The 19,878-nt window shown below is 42.6% G+C and overlaps 1 protein-coding gene across 1 annotated transcript in view; it reads left to right on the top strand.

Moving 5' to 3' along the window:
• The window catches only part of LOC139569890 (disintegrin and metalloproteinase domain-containing protein 12-like), a gene marked incomplete at its 5' end in the record, with an annotated part of 223,864 nt that overhangs the window by 169,000 nt on the left and 34,986 nt on the right, over window positions 1-19,878 (top strand). Inside the window, 5 exons of the mRNA XM_071391213.1 lie at window positions 7,525-7,723; window positions 12,485-12,562; window positions 14,558-14,666; window positions 15,069-15,204; window positions 18,501-18,612. Of these exons, the coding sequence (XP_071247314.1) occupies window positions 7,525-7,723; window positions 12,485-12,562; window positions 14,558-14,666; window positions 15,069-15,204; window positions 18,501-18,612 (634 nt within the window). The remainder of the gene's footprint in view (window positions 1-7,524; window positions 7,724-12,484; window positions 12,563-14,557; window positions 14,667-15,068; window positions 15,205-18,500; window positions 18,613-19,878) is intronic.

The following is a 19,878-nucleotide window of genomic DNA, read 5'->3' on the forward strand; positions in this document are numbered from 1 at the left end:
CTTTCTGTCTAATGTAGGACCTGGTTACAGCCTCTCTTTCTGTCTAATGTAGGACCTGGTTACAGCCTCTCTTTCTGTCTAATGTAGGACCTGGTTACAGCCTCTCTTTCTGTCTAATGTAGGACCTGGTTACAGCCTCTCTTTCTGTCTAATGTAGGACCTGGTTACAGCCACTCTTTCTGTCTAATGTAGGACCTGGTTACAGCCACTCTTTCTGTCTAATGTAGGACCTGGTTACAGTCACTCTTTCTGTCTAATGTAGGACCTGGTTACAGCCTCTCTTTCTGTCTAATGTAGGACCTGGTTACAGCCTCTCTTTCTGTCTAATGTAGGACCTGGTTACAGCCTCTCTTTCTGTCTAATGTAGGACCTGGTTACAGACACTATTTCTGTCTAATGTAGGACCTGGTTACAGTCACTCTGTCTAATGTAGGACCTGGTTACAGTCACTCTTTCTGTCTAATGTAGGACCTGGTTACAGTCACTCTTTCTGTCTAATGTAGGACCTGGTTACAGTCACTCTGTCTGTCTAATGTAGGACCTGGTTACAGTCACTCTTTCTGTCTAATGTAGGACCTGGTTACAGTCACTCTTTCTGTCTAATGTAGGACCTGGTTACAGCCACTATTTCTGTCTAATGTAGGACCTGGTTACAGCCTCTCTTTCTGTATAATGTAGGACCTGGTGACAGTCACTCTTTCTGTCTAATGTAGGACCTGGTTACAGTCACTCTTTCTGTCTAATGTAGGACCTGGTTACAGCCTCTCTTTCTGTCTAATGTAGGACCTGGTTACAGCCACTTTTTCTGTCTAATGTAGGACCTGGTTACAGCCTCTCTTTCTGTCTAATGTAGGACCTGGTTACAGTCACTCTTTTTTTCTAATGTAGGACCTGGTTACAGTCACTCTTTCTGTCTAATGTAGGACCTGGTTACAGCCTCTCTTTCTGTCTAATGTAGGACCTGGTTACAGCCTCTCTTTCTGTCTAATGTAGGACCTGGTTACAGTCACTCTTTCTGTCTAATGTAGGACCTGGTTACAGTCACTCTTTCTGTCTAATGTAGGACCTGGTTACAGCCACTCTTTCTGTCTAATGTAGGACCTGGTTACAGCCACTCTGTCTAATGTAGGACCTGGTTACAGTCACTATTTCTGTCTAATGTAGGACCTGGTTACAGCCACTCTTTCTGTCTAATGTAGGACATGGTTACAGCCTCTCTTTCTGTCTAATGTAGGACCTGGTTACAGCCTCTCTTTCTGTCTAATGTAGGACCTGGTTACAGTCACTCTTTCTGTCTAATGTAGAACCTGGTTACAGTCACTCTTTCTGTCTAATGTAGGACCTGGTTACAGCCACTCTTTCTGTCTAATGTAGGACCTGGTTAAAGACACTCTGTCTAATGTAGGACCTGGTTACAGTCACTCTTTATGTCTAATGTAGGACCTGGTTACAGTCACTCTGTCTAATGTAGGACCTGGTTACAGTCACTCTTTCTGTCTAATGTAGGACCTGGTTACAGTCACTCTTTCTGTCTAATGTAGGACCTGGTTACAGTCACTCTGTCTGTCTAATGTAGGACCTGGTTACAGTCACTCTTTCTGTCTAATGTAGGACCTGGTTACAGTCACTCTTTCTGTCTAATGTAGGACCTGGTTACAGTCACTCTTTCTGTCTACTGTAGGACCTGGTTACAGCCACTCTTTCTGTTTAATGTAGGACCTGGTTACAGCCACTCTGTCTAATGTAGGACCTGGTTACAGTCACTCTTTCTGTCTAATGTAGGACCTGGTTACAGTCACTCTTTCTGTCTACTGTAGGACCTGGTTACAGCCACTCTGTCTAATGTAGGACCTGGTTACAGTCACTCTTTCTGTCTAATGTAGGACCTGGTTACAGTCACTCTTTCTGTCTAATGTAGGACATGGTTACAGTCACTCTTTCTGTCTAATGTAGGACCTGGTTACAGTCACTCTGTCTAATGTAGGACCTGGTTACAGACACTATTTCTGTCTAATGTAGGACCTGGTTACAGCCACTCTTTCTGTCTAATGTAGGAACTGGTTACAGTCACCCTTTCTGTCTAATGTAGGACCTGGTTACAGTCACTCTTTCTGTCTAATGTAGGACCTGGTTACAGTAACACTTTCTGTCTAATGTAGGACCTGGTTACAGTCACTCTTTCTGTCTAATGTAGGACCTGGTTACAGCCACTCTGTCTAATGTAGTACCTGGTTACAGTCACTCTTTCTGTCTAATGTAGGACCTGGTTACAGTCACTCTTTCTGTCTAATGTAGGATCTGGTTACAGCCTCTCTTTCTGTCTAATGTAGGACCTGGTTACAGCCTCTCTTTCTGTCTAATGTAGGACCTGGTTACAGTCACTCTTTCTGTCTAATGTAGGACCTGGTTACAGTCTCTCTGTCTAATGTAGGACCTGGTTACAGCCCCTCTGTCTAATGTAGGACCTGGTTACAGCCACTCTTTCTGTCTAATGTAGGACCTGGTTACAGCCTCTCTTTCTGTCTAATGTAGGACCTGGTTACAGTCACTCTTTCTGTCTAATGTAGGACCTGGTTACAGCCTCTCTGTCTAATGTAGGACCTGGTTACAGCCTCTCTGTCTAATGTAGGACCTGGTTACAGCCCCTCTGTCTAATGTAGGACCTGGTTACAGCCACTCTTTCTGTCTAATGTAGGACCTGGTTACAGTCACTCGTTCTGTCTAATGTAGGACCTGGTTACAGCCCCTCTTTCTGTCTAATGTAGGACCTGGTTACAGTCACTCTTTCTGTCTAATGTAGGACCTGGTTACAGTCACTCTTTCTGTCTAATGTAGGACCTGGTTACAGTCACTCTTTCTGTCTCATGTAGGACCTGGTTACAGTCACTCTTTCTGTCTCATGTAGGACCTGGTTACAGTCACTCTTTCTGTCTAATGTAGGACCTGGTTACAGCCACTCTGTCTAATGTAGGACCTGGTTACAGTCACTCTTTCTGTCTAATGTAGGACCTGGTTACAGTCACTCTTTCTGTCTAATGTAGGACCTGGTTACAGTCACTCTTTCTGTCTAATGTAGGATCTGGTTACAGCCTCTCTTTCTGTCTAATGTAGGACCTGGTTACAGCCTCTCTTTCTGTCTAATGTAGGACCTGGTTACAGCCACTCTTTCTGTCTAATGTAGGACCTGGTTACAGTCACTCTTTCTGTCTAATGTAGGACCTGGTTACAGTCACTCTTTCTGTCTAATGTAGGACCTGGTTACAGCCTCTCTTTCTGTCTAATGTAGGACCTGGTTACAGTCACTCTTTCTGTCTAATGTAGGACCTGGTTACAGTCACACTTTCTGTCTAATGTAGGACCTGGTTACAGTCACTCTTTCTGTCTAATGTAGGACCTGGTTACAGCCTCTCTTTCTGTCTAATATAGGACCTGGTTACAGCCCCTCTGTCTAATGTAGGACCTGGTTACAGTCACTCTTTCTGTCTAATGTAGGACCTGATTACAGCCCCTCTTTCTGTCTAATGTAGGACCTGGTTACAGTCACTCTTTCTGTCTAATGTAGGACCTGGTTACAGTCACTCTTTCTGTCTAATGTAGGACCTGGTTACAGTCACTCTTTCTGTCTAATGTAGGACCTGGTTACAGTCACTCTTTCTGTCTAATGTAGGACCTGGTTACAGCCACTTTGTCTAATGTAGGACCTGGTTACAGCCTCTCTTTCTGTCTAATGTAGGACCTGGTTACAGTCACTCTTTCTGTCTAATGTAGGACCTGGTTACAGTCACTCTTTCTGTCTAATGTAGGACCTGGTTACAGCCACTCTTTCTGTCTAATGTAGGACCTGGTTACAGCCACTCTGTCTAATGTAGGACCTGGTTACAGTCACTCTTTCTGTCTAATGTAGGACCTGGTTACAGCCTCTCTTTCTGTCTAATGTAGGACCTGGTTACAGCCTCTCTTTCTGTCTAATGTAGGACCTGGTTACAGACACTCTGTCTAATGTAGGACCTGGTTACAGTCACTCTTTCTGTCTAATGTAGGACCTGGTTACAGTCACTCTGTCTAATGTAGGACCTGGTTACAGTCACTCTTTCTGTCTAATGTAGGACCTGGTTACAGTCACTCTTTCTGTCTAATGTAGGACCTGGTTACAGTCACTCTGTCTGTCTAATGTAGGACCTGGTTACAGTCACTCTTTCTGTCTAATGTAGGACCTGGTTACAGTCACTCTTTCTGTCTAATGTAGGACCTGGTTACAGCCACTCTTTCTGTCTAATGTAGGACCTGGTTACAGCCTCTCTTTCTGTATAATGTAGGACCTGGTTACAGTCACTCTTTCTGTCTAATGTAGGACCTGGTTACAGCCTCTCTTTCTGTCTAATGTAGGACCTGGTTACAGCCACTCTTTCTGTCTAATGTAGGACCTGGTTACAGCCTCTCTTTCTGTCTAATGTAGGACCTGGTTACAGTCACTCTTTTTTTCTAATGTAGGACCTGGTTACAGTCACTCTTTCTGTCTAATGTAGGACCTGGTTACAGCCTCTCTTTCTGTCTAATGTAGGACCTGGTTACAGCCTCTCTTTCTGTCTAATGTAGGACCTGGTTACAGCCTCTCTTTCTGTCTAATGTAGGACCTGGTTACAGTCACTCTTTCTGTCTAATGTAGGACCTGGTTACAGTCACTCTTTCTGTCTAATGTAGGACCTGGTTACAGCCACTCTTTCTGTCTAATGTAGGACCTGGTTACAGCCACTCTGTCTAATGTAGGACCTGGTTACAGTCACTCTGTCTAATGTAGGACCTGGTTACAGTCACTCTTTCTGTCTAATGTAGGACCTGGTTACAGCCTCTCTTTCTGTCTAATGTAGGACCTGGTTACAGCCTCTCTTTCTGTCTAATGTAGGACCTGGTTACAGCCTCTCTTTCTGTCTAATGTAGGACCTGGTTACAGCCACTCTTTCTGTCTAATGTAGGACCTGGTTACAGCCTCTCTTTCTGTCTAATGTAGGACCTGGTTACAGTCACTCTGTCTAATGTAGGACCTGGTTACAGTCACTCTTTCTGTCTAATGTAGGACCTGGTTACAGTCACTCTTTCTGTCTAATGTAGGACCTGGTTACAGTCACTCTGTCTGTCTAATGTAGGACCTGGTTACAGTCACTCTTTCTGTCTAATGTAGGACCTGGTTACAGTCACTCTTTCTGTCTAATGTAGGACCTGGTTACAGTCACTCTTTCTGTCTACTGTAGGACCTGGTTACAGTCACTCTGTCTAATGTAGGACCTGGTTACAGTCACTCTTTCTGTCTAATTTAGGACCTGGTTACAGTCACTCTTTCTGTCTAATGTAGGACCTGGTTACAGTCACTCTGTCTGTCTAATGTAGGACCTGGTTACAGTCACTCTTTCTGTCTAATGTAGGACCTGGTTACAGTCACTCTTTCTGTCTAATGTAGGACCTGGTTACAGTCACTCTTTCTGTCTAATGTAGGACCTGGTTACAGTCACTCTTTCTGTCTAATGTAGGACCTGGTTACAGTCACTCTTTCTGTCTAATGTAGGACCTGGTTACAGTCACTCTTTCTGTCTAATGTAGGACCTGGTTACAGTCACTCTTTCTGTCTAATGTAGGACCTGGTTACAGTCACTCTTTCTGTCTAATGTAGGACCTGGTTACAGCCTCTCTTTCTGTCTAATGTAGGACCTGGTTACAGCCCCTCTGTCTAATGTAGGACCTGGTTACAGTCACTCTTTCTGTCTAATGTAGGACCTGGTTACAGCCTCTCTTTCTGTCTAATGTAGGACCTGGTTACAGCCACTCTTTCTGTCTAATATAGGACCTGCCACTGTCTGATACTCTGTTTATATGAATTTCAAAGGAACTGGGGGTTGAAAAGAGTCCTAACAACACAACAGAATCTAAACTGGGGTTGAAAAGAGTCCTAACAACACAACAGAATCTAAACTGGGGTTGAAAAGAGTCCTAACAACACAACAGAAACTAAACTGGGGTTGAAAAGAGTCCTAACAACACAACAGAACCTAAACTGGGGTTGAAAAGAGTCCTGACAACACAACAGAACCTAAACTGGGGTTGAAAAGAGTCCTAACAACACAACAGAACCTAAACTGGGGTTGAAAAGAGTCCTAACAACACAACAGAAACTAAACTGGGGTTGAAAAGAGTCCTAACAACACAACAGAAACTAAACTGGGGTTGAAAAGAGTCCTAACAACACAACAGAATCTAAACTGGGGTTGAAAAGAGTCCTAACAACACAACAGAATCTAAACTGGGGTTGAAAAGAGTCCTAACAACACAACAGAATCTAAACTGGGGTTGAAAAGAGTCCTGACAACACAACAGAATCTAAACTGGGGTTGAAAAGAGTCCTAACGACACAACAGAATCTAAACTGGGGTTGAAAAGAGTCCTAACAACACAACAGAATCTAAACTGGGGTTGAAAAGAGTCCTAACAACACAACAGAAACTAAACTGGGGTTGAAAAGAGTCCTAACAACACAACAGAATCTAAACTGGGGTTGAAAGGAGTCCTGACAACACAACAGAAACTAAACTGGGGTTGAAAAGAGTCCTAACAACACAACAGAATCTAAACTGGGGTTGAAAAGAGTCCTAACAACACAACAGAATCTAAACTGGGGTTGAAAGGAGTCCTAACAACACAACAGAAACTAAACTGGGGTTGAAAAGAGTCCTAACAACACAACAGAACCTAAACTGGGGTTGAAAAGAGTCCTAACGACACAACAGAATCTAAACTGGGGTTGAAAGGAGTCCTGACGACACAACAGAACCTAAACTGGGGTTGAAAAGAGTCCTGACAACACAACAGAAACTAAACTGGGGTTGAAAAGAGTCCTAACAACACAACAGAACCTAAACTGGGGTTGAAAAGAGTCCTGACAACACAACAGAAACTAAACTGGGGTTGAAAAGAGTCCTAACAACACAACAGAACCTAAACTGGGGTTGAAAAGAGTCCTGACAACACAACATAACTTACACGGTGTAACAGTTACTGTATTTCAGCGGTGTCAAACTCAATTCTGCAGTGTCACCGAGGGCAGAGTGTCTGCAGGTCACCGAGGGCAGAGTGTCTGCAGGTCACCGAGGGCAGAGTGTCTGCAGGTCACCGAGGGCAGAGTGTCTGCAGGTCACCGAGGGCAGACTGTCTGCAGGTTTTCGCTCCTCCATTGTACTTGATTGATCAATTAAGGTCATTGATTAGTTTGGAACTCCCCTCGCCTGGTTGTTCGGGTCTTAATCTGATACAAATTGAAAGGAAATAACGAAACAACCAGCAGACACACACAGCCCTCCAGGAAATTAGTTTGACACCACTGTTGTAGATGGTTGGAGAGAAAGTGTAGTTATTTAACAGCTAAAACGAAGCTACAGTAACAATGAAATATCATTCAGGTGAATTCCTTTAGTTGTTTTTTTTCTAATCTATTTATTAACGTGGTGTTATTTTTGTTTTGTTTGTTGTTGTTTACAGAGATGCTAAGTGTGGCAAAATACAGTGTCAAGGAGGAGCCAACCGGCCAATAATAGGCACCAACGCTGTCTCCATAGAAACCAACATCCCCCTCCAAGAGGGGGGCCGGATCCTGTGCCGGGGGACCCATGTCTACCTGGGGGACGACATGCCTGACCCGGGCCTCGTCATGTCGGGCACCAAGTGTGGCGACGCCATGGTGAGATCTCAACGCTGTTACCCTGTTCATACCGCTGGGCCCTCGGACCATTGTTGTTGTTGTTGACAGAGAGAGAGTGTGCTGTTGTTGTTGTTGTTGTTGACAGAGAGAGAGTGTTGTTGTTGTTGTTGACAGAGAGAGAGTGTTGTTGTTGTTGTTGACAGAGAGAGAGTGTTGTTGTTGTTGTTGTTGTTGACAGAGAGAGAGTGTTGTTGTTGATGTTGTTGACAGAGAGAGAGTGTTGATGTTGTTGTTGACAGAGAGAGAGTGTTGTTGTTGATGTTGTTGACAGAGAGAGAGTGTTGTTGTTGATGTTGTTGACAGAGAGAGAGTGTTGATGTTGTTGTTGACAGAGAGAGTGTGTTGTTGTTGTTGTTGACAGAGAGCGAGTGTTGTTGTTGTTGTTGTTGTTGTTGACAGAGAGAGAGTGTTGTTGTTGTTGTTGTTGTTGTTGACAGAGAGAGAGTGTTGTTGTTGTTGATGTTGTTGTTGACAGAGATTAACTGTGCTGGCCTCTGGTTATGTGTCCACAATATTAGCTCGAACTGTGCAGGAAAGGACAATGGGAAAATAAAAAATCAGTCAGCATTGTACAGTTTGGGTCAGCATTGTACGGTTTGGGTCAGCATTGTATGGTTTGGGTCAGCATTGTACGGTTTGGGTCAGCATTGTACGGTTTGGGTCAGCATTGTACGGTTTGGGTCAGCATTGTACGGTTTGGGTCAGCATTGTACGGTTTGGGTCAGCACTGTATGGTTTGGGTCAGCACTGTATGGTTTGGGTCAGCATTGTATGGTTTGGGTCAGAATTGTACGTTTTGGGTCAGCATTGTATGATTTGGGTCAGCATTGTATGATTTGGGTCAGCATTGTATAGTTTGGGTCAGCATTGTACGTTTTGGGTCAGCATTGTATGGTTTGGGTCAGCATTGTACGTTTTGGGTCAGCATTGTATAGTTTGGGTCAGCATTGTACGTTTTGGGTCAGCATTGTATAGTTTGGGTCAGCATTGTACGTTTTGGGTCAGCATTGTATGGTTTGGGTCAGCATTGTATGGTTTGGGTCAGCATTGTATGGTTTGGGTCAACATTGTACGTTTTGGGTCAGCATTGTATGGTTTGGGTCAGCATTGTATGGTTTGGGTCAGCATTGTATGGTTTGGGTCAGCATTGTACGTTTTGGGTCAGCATTGTATGATTTGGGTCAGTATTGTATGATTTGGGTCAGCATTGTATAGTTTGGGTCAGCATTGTACGTTTTGGGTCAGCATTGTATGGTTTGGGTCAGCATTGTACGTTTTGGGTCAGCATTGTATAGTTTGGGTCAGCATTGTACGTTTTGGGTCAGCATTGTATAGTTTGGGTCAGCATTGTACGTTTTGGGTCAGCATTGTATGGTTTGGGTCAGCATTGTATGGTTTGGGTCAGCATTGTATGGTTTGGGTCAGCATTGTATGGTTTGGGTCAGCATTGTACAGTTTGGGTCAGCATTGTATAGTTTGGGTCAGCATTGTATGGTTTGGGTCAGCATTGTATAGTTTGGGTCAGCATTGTATAGTTTGGGTCAGCATTGTATGGTTTGGGTCAGCATTGTATGGTTTGGGTCAGCATTGTATGGTTTGGGTCAGCATTGTATAGTTTGGGTCAGCATTGTATGATTTGGGTCAGCATTGTATGGTTTGGGTCAGCATTATATAGTTTGGGTCAGCATTGTATGGTTTGGGTCAGCATTGTATGGTTTGGGTCAGCATTGTATGGTTTGGGTCAGCATTGTATGGTTTGGGTCAGCATTGTACGTTTTGGGTCAGCATTGTATAGTTTGGGTCAGCATTGTACGTTTTGGGTCAGCATTGTATGGTTTGGGTCAGCATTGTATGGTTTGGGTCAGCATTGTACAGTTTGGGTCAGCATTGTATGGTTTGGGTCAGCATTGTACGGTTTGGGTCAGCATTGTACAGTTTGGGTCAGCATTGTATGGTTTGGGTCAGCATTGTATGGTTTGGGTCAGCATTGTATAGTTTGGGTCAGCATTGTACGTTTTGGGTCAGCATTGTATGATTTGGGTCAGCATTGTATGGTTTGGGTCAGCATTGTATGGTTTGGGTCACCATTGTATGGTTTGGGTCAGCATTGTACGGTTTGGGTCAGCATTGTACAGTTTGGGTCAGCATTGTATGGTTTGGGTCAGCATTGTATGGTTTGGGTCAGCATTGTATAGTTTGGGTCAGCATTGTACGTTTTGGGTCAGCATTGTATGATTTGGGTCAGCATTGTATGGTTTGGGTCAGCATTGTACGTTTTGGGTCAGCATTGTATAGTTTGGGTCAGCATTGTATAGTTTGGGTCAGCATTGTACGTTTTGGGTCAGCATTGTACGTTTTGGGTCAGCATTGTACGTTTTGGGTCAGCATTGTATGATTTGGGTCAGCATTGTATAGTTTGGGTCAGCATTGTACGTTTTGGGTCAGCATTGTATGATTTGGGTCAGCATTGTATAGTTTGGGTCAGCATTGTATGATTTGGGTTAGCATTGTACGGTTTGGGTCAGCATTGTATAGTTTGGGTCAGCATTGTACGTTTTGGGTCAGAATGATAGTGTGAAAATGGTGCTTTAATTAGACTTACATTTACATTTAAATATATAGCTCTGAACTAGCCAATAGAGTCTAATCGATCTGTGACATTGGTTACAGCCAGTTTAGTTTTAAGAAGGCCTTTTTCCAGCCCTAAACACTGGGCAGTGACCGTGGACAACAACAGTGGTGACATCAGTGTGGTATGACTAAGAGTGGGTCGGGCTGTTCTAAGGCGGGTCTGTGGGTCTCGGTCCAGGACGGCGGACATGTCAGTAAAGAGAATATTCCACAGAGCTGTGGTTAGCTGAGGTTTATCATAAATCGTGTTATTGAAGTGTACTGATCATCATCAATCCCGTCCGTTTGAGATGCTGTGTAAACTCACAATGTTATGTCTGTCTGTCTGTCTGTCTGTCTGTCTGTCTGTCTGTCTGTCTGTCTGTCTGTCTGTCTGTCTGTCTCTCTCTGCTCTCTGTCTGTCTCTCTCTGCTCTCTGTCTGCCAGTTCTCTGTGTCTGTCTGTCTGTCTGTCTGTCTGTCTGTCTGTCTGTCTGTCTGTCTGTCTGTCTGTCTGTCTATCTATCTATCTATCTATCTATCTATCTATCTGTCTATCTGTCTATCTGTCTGTGTCTCTCTCTAGCTCTCTCTCGACTCACTCAATTCAATTTCAATTTATGGGCTTCATTGACGACAGGGTAGCCTAGTGGTTAGAGCGTTGGACTAGTAACCGAAAGGTTTCAAGTTCAAATCCCCGAGCTGACAAGGTTACAAATCTGTCGTTCTGCCCCTGAACAGGCAGTCTACCCACTTTTCCTAAATAAGAATTTGTTCTTAACTGACTTGCCTAGTTAAATAAAGGTAAAATAAAAAAAATGGCATGGGAAACATATGTTAATATTGCCAAAGCAAGAGAAATAGATAATAAACAATAAAAATGAACAGTAAACATTACACGCACAAAAGTTCCAAAAGAATAAAGACATTTCAAATTATGTCTATACAGTGTTGTAATGATGTGCAAATAGTTAAAATACAAAAGGGAAAATAAATAAACATAAATATGGATTGTATTTACAATGGAGTTTGTTCTTCACTGTTTGCCCTTTTGTTGTGGCAACAGGTCACAAATCTTGTTGCTTGTATAGCAGACCTTCATGCCAAATTGAGTCAAAAGCTTTTTTGAAATCAACAAAGCATGAGAAGACTTTGCCTTTGCCTTTGTTTTGGTTTGTTTTGTTTATTTGTCAATTAGGGTGTGCAGGGTGAATACGTGGTCTGTCGTACGGTAATTTGGTAAAAAGCCAATTTGACATTTGCTCAGTACATTGTTTTCACATTGTTGTCATGTACGTGTCTGCTGTTAATGATAATGTAGAGGATTTTCTCAAGGTTGCTGTTGACGCATATCCCACGGTAGTTTTTGGGGTCAAATTTGGCTCCACTTTTGAGGATTGGGGTGATCAGTCATTGGTTAGAAATATTGGGGACGATGCCAGAGCTGATGATGATGTTAAAGAGTTTAAGTATAACCAATTGGAATTTGTATGTTAATTTAATTTAGGATACCATCCACCCCACAAGTTTTTTTTAAGTTGGAGGGTTTGTATTTTGTCCTGTATTTTGTTCAATGTAATTGGATAATCCAGTGGGTTCTGGTAGTCTTTAGTTGAATCTAAGATTTGTATTTGATCGTGTATGTTTTTGCTGTTTGTTCTTTGTTATAGAACCAAAAAGATTGGAGATCTATCCATCTCCGTTTTGGATAGATAACTCTTTATGTTGTTGTTTGTTTAAATTTTCCCAATTTTCCCCCTCTTTCTCTACACCCCTCTCTCTTTCTTTCTCTATCCCCCTCTCTCTCCCTCCCTCGACCCCCCCCCTCTCTCTCCCCCCTCTCTCTCTCCCTCACCCCTCTCTCCCCCTCTCTCTCCCCCCCTCTCCCGCCCCCCTCTCTCTCTCCCCCTCTCTCTCTCTCTCTCTCCCGCCCCCCTCTCTCTCCCCCCTCTCCCGCCCCCCTCTCCCGCCCCCCTCTCTCTCTCTCCTTCTCTCTCTCCCTCTCTCTCTCCCCCCTCTCTCCCCCTCTCTCTCCCTCCCCCTCTCTCCCGCCCCCCTCTCTCTCTCTCCTCTCTCCTCTCTCGTCTCTCTCTCTCTCTCTCTCTCTCTCTCTCTCTCTCTCTGTCTGTAGATGTGTCTGAACCGTCAATGTCAGAACGTCAGTGTCTTTGGAGTGCAGCAGTGCTCAGAGAAATGCAGCGGTCGAGGGGTGAGTAACGTCACGGTTAAAACCCCCCCTTTTTGAACACTTCCCCCCTTTTTTGTCCTTTCTTACGTTCCAAATGGCACCCTATACCCTTACATAGTACACTACTTTTCACCCAGAGCCCTTCAAAGGTCGTGCATTACATTAGGGACTGAGACCATGAGACTGGTTCATGATTCATATCTGTAATTTATCCCACATGTGACTTTGATCGTTTGGGCTCAGAAGATCTTCCCCTCAGTAATAAGGTAGTCCTCAAACAGTCCTTAAACCATCACTGTTCAGGTTTTGGTTGAATACCGTATCGTACATTGACTTCATAGATGCATACACGCACACACACACACACACACACACACACGCTCACACACACACAGAAAGGCAGGCACACGCACACACACACACACACACACACTCACACGCTCACACGCTCACACACACGCACACGCTCACACGCTCACACACACACGCTCTCTCTCTCACACACACACACACACACACACACACACACACACGCACGCACTCACAGTGAAAGGCAGACACACACACCAACCTACCAGCCTATAGTGTTTCAGAGTGTGCTGTGTTTCCGCTAACGGAACCCATTCCAGTGTCCTGTTATCAATCATCCTACCGGGCTGCTGAGAGGTTCAATCAGTTTGGTGTAATGGATTCATTTATGTTCAGCTTTAAGTGCCATTCATCATCGACTGGCTCTGAGGCACACGTCCTTGTCCTACAATGTGCTGAAATGTCAAGCCAGGCAAAGGTTTATTTGGCCAATCCCAGGCAGGCAAAGGTTTATTTGGCCAATCCCAGGTAGGCAAAAGTTTATTTGGCCAATCCCAGACAGGCAAAGGGTGTAAGGAACACAGTTAAACTTGAAGCCTGTGATCTACAGTAGCAGTAATGTGTTGTGGTATACTATCTACAGGTGTGTAATAACAATATGTTGTGGTATACTACCTACAGGTGTGTAATAACAATATGTTGTGGTATACTACCTACAGGTGTGTAATAACTACAATATGTTGTGGTATACTACCTACAGGTGTGTAATAACAATATGTTGTGGTATACTACCTACAGGTGTGTAATAACTACAATATGTTGTGGTATACTACCTACAGGTGTGTAATAACAACAATATGTTGTGGTATACTACCTACAGGTGTGTAATAACAATATGTTGTGATAACTACCTACAGGTGTGTAATAACTACAATATGTTGTGGTATACTACCTACAGGTGTGTAATAACTACAATATGTTGTGGTATACTACCTACAGGTGTGTAATAACAATATGTTGTGGTATACTACCTACAGGTGTGTAATAACAATATGTTGTGGTATACTACCTACAGGTGTGTAATAACAATATGTTGTGGTATAATACCTACAGGTGTGTAATAACTACAATATGTTGTGGTATACTACCTACAGGTGTGTAATAACAATATGTTGTGGTATACTACCTACAGGTGTGTAATAACAATATGTTGTGGTATACTACCTACAGGTGTGTAATAACTACAATATGTTGTGGTATACTACCTACAGGTGTGTAATAACTACAATATGTTGTGGTATACTACCTACAGGTGTGTAATAACTACAATATGTTGTGGTATACTACCTACAGGTGTGTAATAACTACAATATGTTGTGGTATACTACCTACAGGTGTGTAATAACAATATGTTGTGGTATACTACCTACAGGTGTGTAATAACTACAATATGTTGTGGTATACTACCTACAGGTGTGTAATAACTACAATATGTTGTGGTATACTATCTACAGGTGTGTAATAACAATATGTTGTGGTATACTACCTACAGGTGTGTAATAACAATATGTTGTGGTATACTACCTACAGGTGTGTAATAACAATATGTTGTGGTATACTACCTACAGGTGTGTAATAACAATATGTTGTGGTATACTACCTACAGGTGTGTAATAACTACAATATGTTGTGGTATACTACCAACAGGTGTGTAATAACAACAAGAACTGCCACTGCGAGGCCCACTGGGCTCCTCCCTTCTGTGACAGGGCAGGCTTCGGGGGAAGTGTGGACAGTGGACCGATGAGGCTAGCAGGTATCCAACGTTACCAACACAAATGTTTGCTATTATGTCATGCAAAGTAGGCTTGGGGTCAATTCCATTTCAATTTAGTCATTTCAGAAAGTAAATTAAAATTCCAATGTTCCTCTTTAAGACTAATCATGTAGCTATAGATTACCATTGTAGCTAATTCCATTGTTCCTCATTGAGACTAGCTATGTTGCTATAGATTACCATTGTAGCTAATTCCATTGTTCCTCATTGAGACTAGCCATGTTGCTATAGATGGCCATTGTATCTAATTCCATTGTTCCTCATTGAGACTTGCCATGTTGCTATAGATGGCCATTGTATCTACCACAGGAACTGGCTCCCCAGGCTCAACAGGTATTGCTGTTTTCATGTATTTCATGTCTGTCTCATGTCATTTCCCAGACTACGGTGGAGTGGCGGTGGGGGTCCTGTTGACTCTAATAACCTTCCTGGGAGCCGGCCTCATCGTCTCCATCAAGAGAAAGACCCTACTGAGACTACTCTTCACAAACAAGAAGAACCCTACGGACAAGCTGAGGTAATATAGAACACTATGGACAAGCTGAGGTAATATAGAACACTATGGACAAGATGAGGTAATATAGAACACTATGGACAAGCTGAGGTAATATAGAACACTATGGACAAGCTGAGGTAATATAGAACACTATGGACAAGCTGAGGTAATATAGAACACTATGGACAAGCTGAGGTAATATAGAACACTATGGACAAGATGAGGTAATGTAGAACACTACGGACAAGATGAGGTAATATAGAACACTATGGACAAGCTGAGGTAATATAGAACACTATGGACAAGCTGAGGTAATATAGAACACTATGGACAAGCTGAGGTAATATAGAACACTATGGACAAGATGAGGTAATATAGAACACTATGAACAAGCTGAGGTAATATAGAACACTATGGACAAGCTGAGGTAATATAGAACACTATGGACAAGCTGAGGTAAAATAGAACACTATGGACAAGCTGAGGTAATATAGAACACTATGGACAAGCTGAGGTAATATAAAACACTATGGACAAGCTGAGGTAATATAGAACACTATGGACAAGCTGAGGTAATATAGAACACTATGGACAAGCTGAGGTAATATAGAACACTATGGACAAGCTGAGGTAATATAGAACATTATGGACAAGCTGAGGTAATATAGAACACTATGAACAAGCTGAGGTAATATAGAACACTATGGACAAGCTGAGGTAATATAGAACACTATGGACAAGCTGAGGTAATATAGAACACTATGGACAAGCTGAGGTAATATAGAACACTATGGACAAGCTGAGGTAATATAGAACACTATGGAGAAGCTGAGGTAATATAGAACACTATGGACAAGCTGAGGTAATATAGAACACTACGGACAAGCTGAGGTAATATAGAACACTACGGACAAGCTGAGGTAATATAGAACACTATGGACAAGCTGAGGTAATATAGAACACTATGGACAAGCTGAGGTAATATAGAACACTATAGACAAGCTGAGGTAATATAGAACACTATGGACAAGCTGAGGTAATATAGAACACTATGGACAAGCTGAAGTAATATAGAACACTATGGACAAGCTGAGGTAATATAGAACACCATGGACAAGCTGAGGTAATATAGAACACCATGGACAAGCTGAGGTAATATAGAACACTATGGACAAGCTGAGGTAATATAGAACACTACGGACAAGCTGAGGTAATATAGAATACTATGGACAAGCTGAGGTAATATAGAACACTACGGACAAGCTGAGGTAATATAGAACACTATGGACAAGCTGAGGTAATATAGAACACTATGGACAAGCTGAGGTAATATAGAACACTATGGACAAGCTGAGGTAATATAGAACACTATGGAGAAGCTGAGGTAATATAGAACACTATGGACAAGCTGAGGTAATATAGAAGACTACGGACAAGCTGAGGTAATATAGAACACTACGGACAAGCTGAGGTAATATAGAACACTATGGACAAGCTGAGGTAATATAGAACACTATAGACAAGCTGAGGTAATATAGAACACTATGGACAAGCTGAGGTAATATAGAACACTATGGACAAGCTGAAGTAATATAGAACACTATGGACAAGCTGAGGTAATATAGAACACCATGGACAAGCTGAGGTAATATAGAACACCATGGACAAGCTGAGGTAATATAGAACACTATGGACAAGCTGAGGTAATATAGAACACTATGGACAAGCTGAGGTAATATAGAACACTACGGACAAGCTGAGGTAATATAGAACACTACGGACAAGCTGAGGTAATATAGAACACTATGGACAAGCTGAGGTAATATAGAACACTATGGACAAGCTGAGGTAATATAGAACACTATGGACAAGCTGAGGTAATATAGAACACTATAGACAAGCTGAGGTAATATAGAACACTATGGACAAGCTGAGGTAATATAGAACACTATGGACAAGCTGAGGTAATATAGAACACTATGGACAAGCTGAGGTAATATAGAACACTATGGACAAGCTGAGGTAATATAGAACACTATAGACAAGCTGAGGTAATATAGAACACTATGGACAAGCTGAGGTAATATAGAACACTATGGACAAGCTGAGGTAATATAGAACACTATGGACAAGCTGAGGTAATATAGAACACTATGGACAAGCTGAGGTAATATAGAACACTATGGACAAGCTGAGGTAATATAGAACACTACGGACAAGCTGAGGTAATATAGAACACTATGGACAAGCTGAGGTAATATAGAACACTATGGACAAGCTGAGGTAATATAGAACACTATGGACAAGCTGAGGTAATATAGAACACTATGGACAAGCTGAGGTAATATAGAACACTATGGACAAGCTGAGGTAATATAGAACACTATGGACAAGCTGAGGTAATATAGAACACTATGGACAAGCTGAGGTAATATAGAACACTACGGACAAGCTGAGGTAATATAGAACACTATGGACAAGCTGAGGTAATATAGAACACTATGGACAAGCTGAGGTAATATAGAACACTATGGACAAGCTGAGGTAATATAGAACACTATGGACAAGCTGAGGTAATATAGAACACTATGGACAAGCTGAGGTAATATAGAACACTATGGACAAGCTGAGGTAATATAGAACACTATGGACAAGCTGAGGTAATATAGAACACTATGGACAAGCTGAGGTAATATAGAACACTATGGACAAGCTGAGGTAATATAGAACACTATGGACAAGCTGAGGTAATATAGAACACTATGGACAAGCTGAGGTAATATAGAACACTATGGACAAGCTGAGGTAATATAGAACACTATGGACAAGCTGAGGTACTATAGAACACTATGGACAAGCTGAGGTAATATGAGCACGTCTGGGACCTGTTGAATCGGAGGGTGAGGGCTAGGGCCATTCCCCCCAGAAATGTCCGGGAACTTGCAGTTGCCTTGATGGAAGAGTGGGGTAACACAGCAAGAACTGGCAAATCTGGTGCAGTCCATGAGGAGGACATGCACTGCAGTACTTAATATATTATATTACCTTAGCTTCTAATGCCCTACCTGTTGGTATATAAACTCAGCAACGTCACTGTCAACTGCATTTATTTGTAAATATTTGTGTAAATATTTGTATGAACAAGATTCAACAACTGAGACATAAACTGAACAAGTTTACTTTTGCAAGCCACTGTAGACTGTATGGAACGGGCTAGCCAGTAGTCTTCTACAGTACCACGATCAACCCATTGAGTTGAATAAAACAAATTCACATCTGGGGACTGATTTTGTATTTCATCTGTTGTTGTGTCACAGGTCGGTGGGGTCTAACAGATCATCCAGTCCTATCCATAGAGATTCCCCACCTGGTCAGCCTCAAGCCCAGACACCGCCACAGAGACAGAGACACAGCAGCAGCATCTTCAAGGTTAATTTAGCTTCTTCCTCCTCTTTCAATCTCTCCCCCTCACCCCCACTAGTGTCCTCGCACACAACAGCAGCTAATCCCCCCCATCCCTCTCTCTCTCTCTCTCTCTCTCTCTCTCTCTCTCTCTCTCTCTCTCTCTCTCTCTCTCTCTCTCTCTCTCTCTCTCTCTCTCTCCATTCTTCTCTCCCCCCATCTCTCTCTCCATTCTTCTTTCCCCTCATCTCTCTCTCTCTCTCCATCCTTCTCTCCCCACTATCCTCTCCCTCCCTCTCTCTCCCTGTGTGACATGTTATTTTCACACACAGGGCAGCTAATTCAAATCCAATTAAAGGTCGGGCCCCCAGCGGAGGTGGTGTACATAATGGCATAATGGCCCTCTGCTGAGAGAAACCCCGCTCTGGTCGCCCAGTGAAAGATGCTTGTTAGAAGAATAAATTGATTTATTTTTGCGTGACACACACCGGGAATAGTGATGTCTAGTCTATTGTTGTTGGGTTTTCAAAGCCGCAGGCTGGTACTTTAACGACAACAGAGTGTTATATTCAGGTGACAGGCTGGTACATTAACAACAGAGTGTTATATTCAGGTGACAGGCTGGTACTTTAACAACAACAGAGTGTTATATTCAGGTGACAGGCTGGTACTTTAACAACAACAGAGTGTTATATTCAGGTGACAGGCTGGTACTTTATCAACAACAGAGTGTTATATTCAGGTGACAGGCTGGTACTTTAACAACAGCAGAGTGTTATATTCAGGTGACAGGCTGATACTTTAACAACAACAGAGTGTTATATTCAGGTGACAGGCTGATACTTTAACAACAACAGAGTGTTATATTCAGGTGACAGACTGGTACATTAACAACAGAGTGTTATATTCAGGTGACAGGCTGGTACTTTAACAACAACAGAGTGTTATATTCAGGTGACAGGCTGGTACTTTAACAACAACAGAGTGTTATATTCAGGTGACAGGCTGGTACTTTAACAACAGAGTGTTATATTCAGGTGACAGGCTGATACTTTAACAACAACAGAGTGTTATATTCAGGTGACAGGCTGGTACTTTAACAACAACAGAGTGTTATATTCAGGTGACAGGCTGGTACTTTAACAACAACAGAGTGATATATTCAGGTGACAGGCTGGTACTTTAACAACAACAGAGTGTTATATTCAGGTGACAGGCTGGTACATTAACAACAGAGTGTTATATTCAGGTGACAGGCTGGTACATTAACAACAGAGTGTTATATTCAGGTGA

This window comes from Salvelinus alpinus, chromosome 3, assembly GCF_045679555.1.
Source record: "Salvelinus alpinus chromosome 3, SLU_Salpinus.1, whole genome shotgun sequence".
Taxonomy (NCBI): Eukaryota; Metazoa; Chordata; class Actinopteri; order Salmoniformes; family Salmonidae; genus Salvelinus; species Salvelinus alpinus.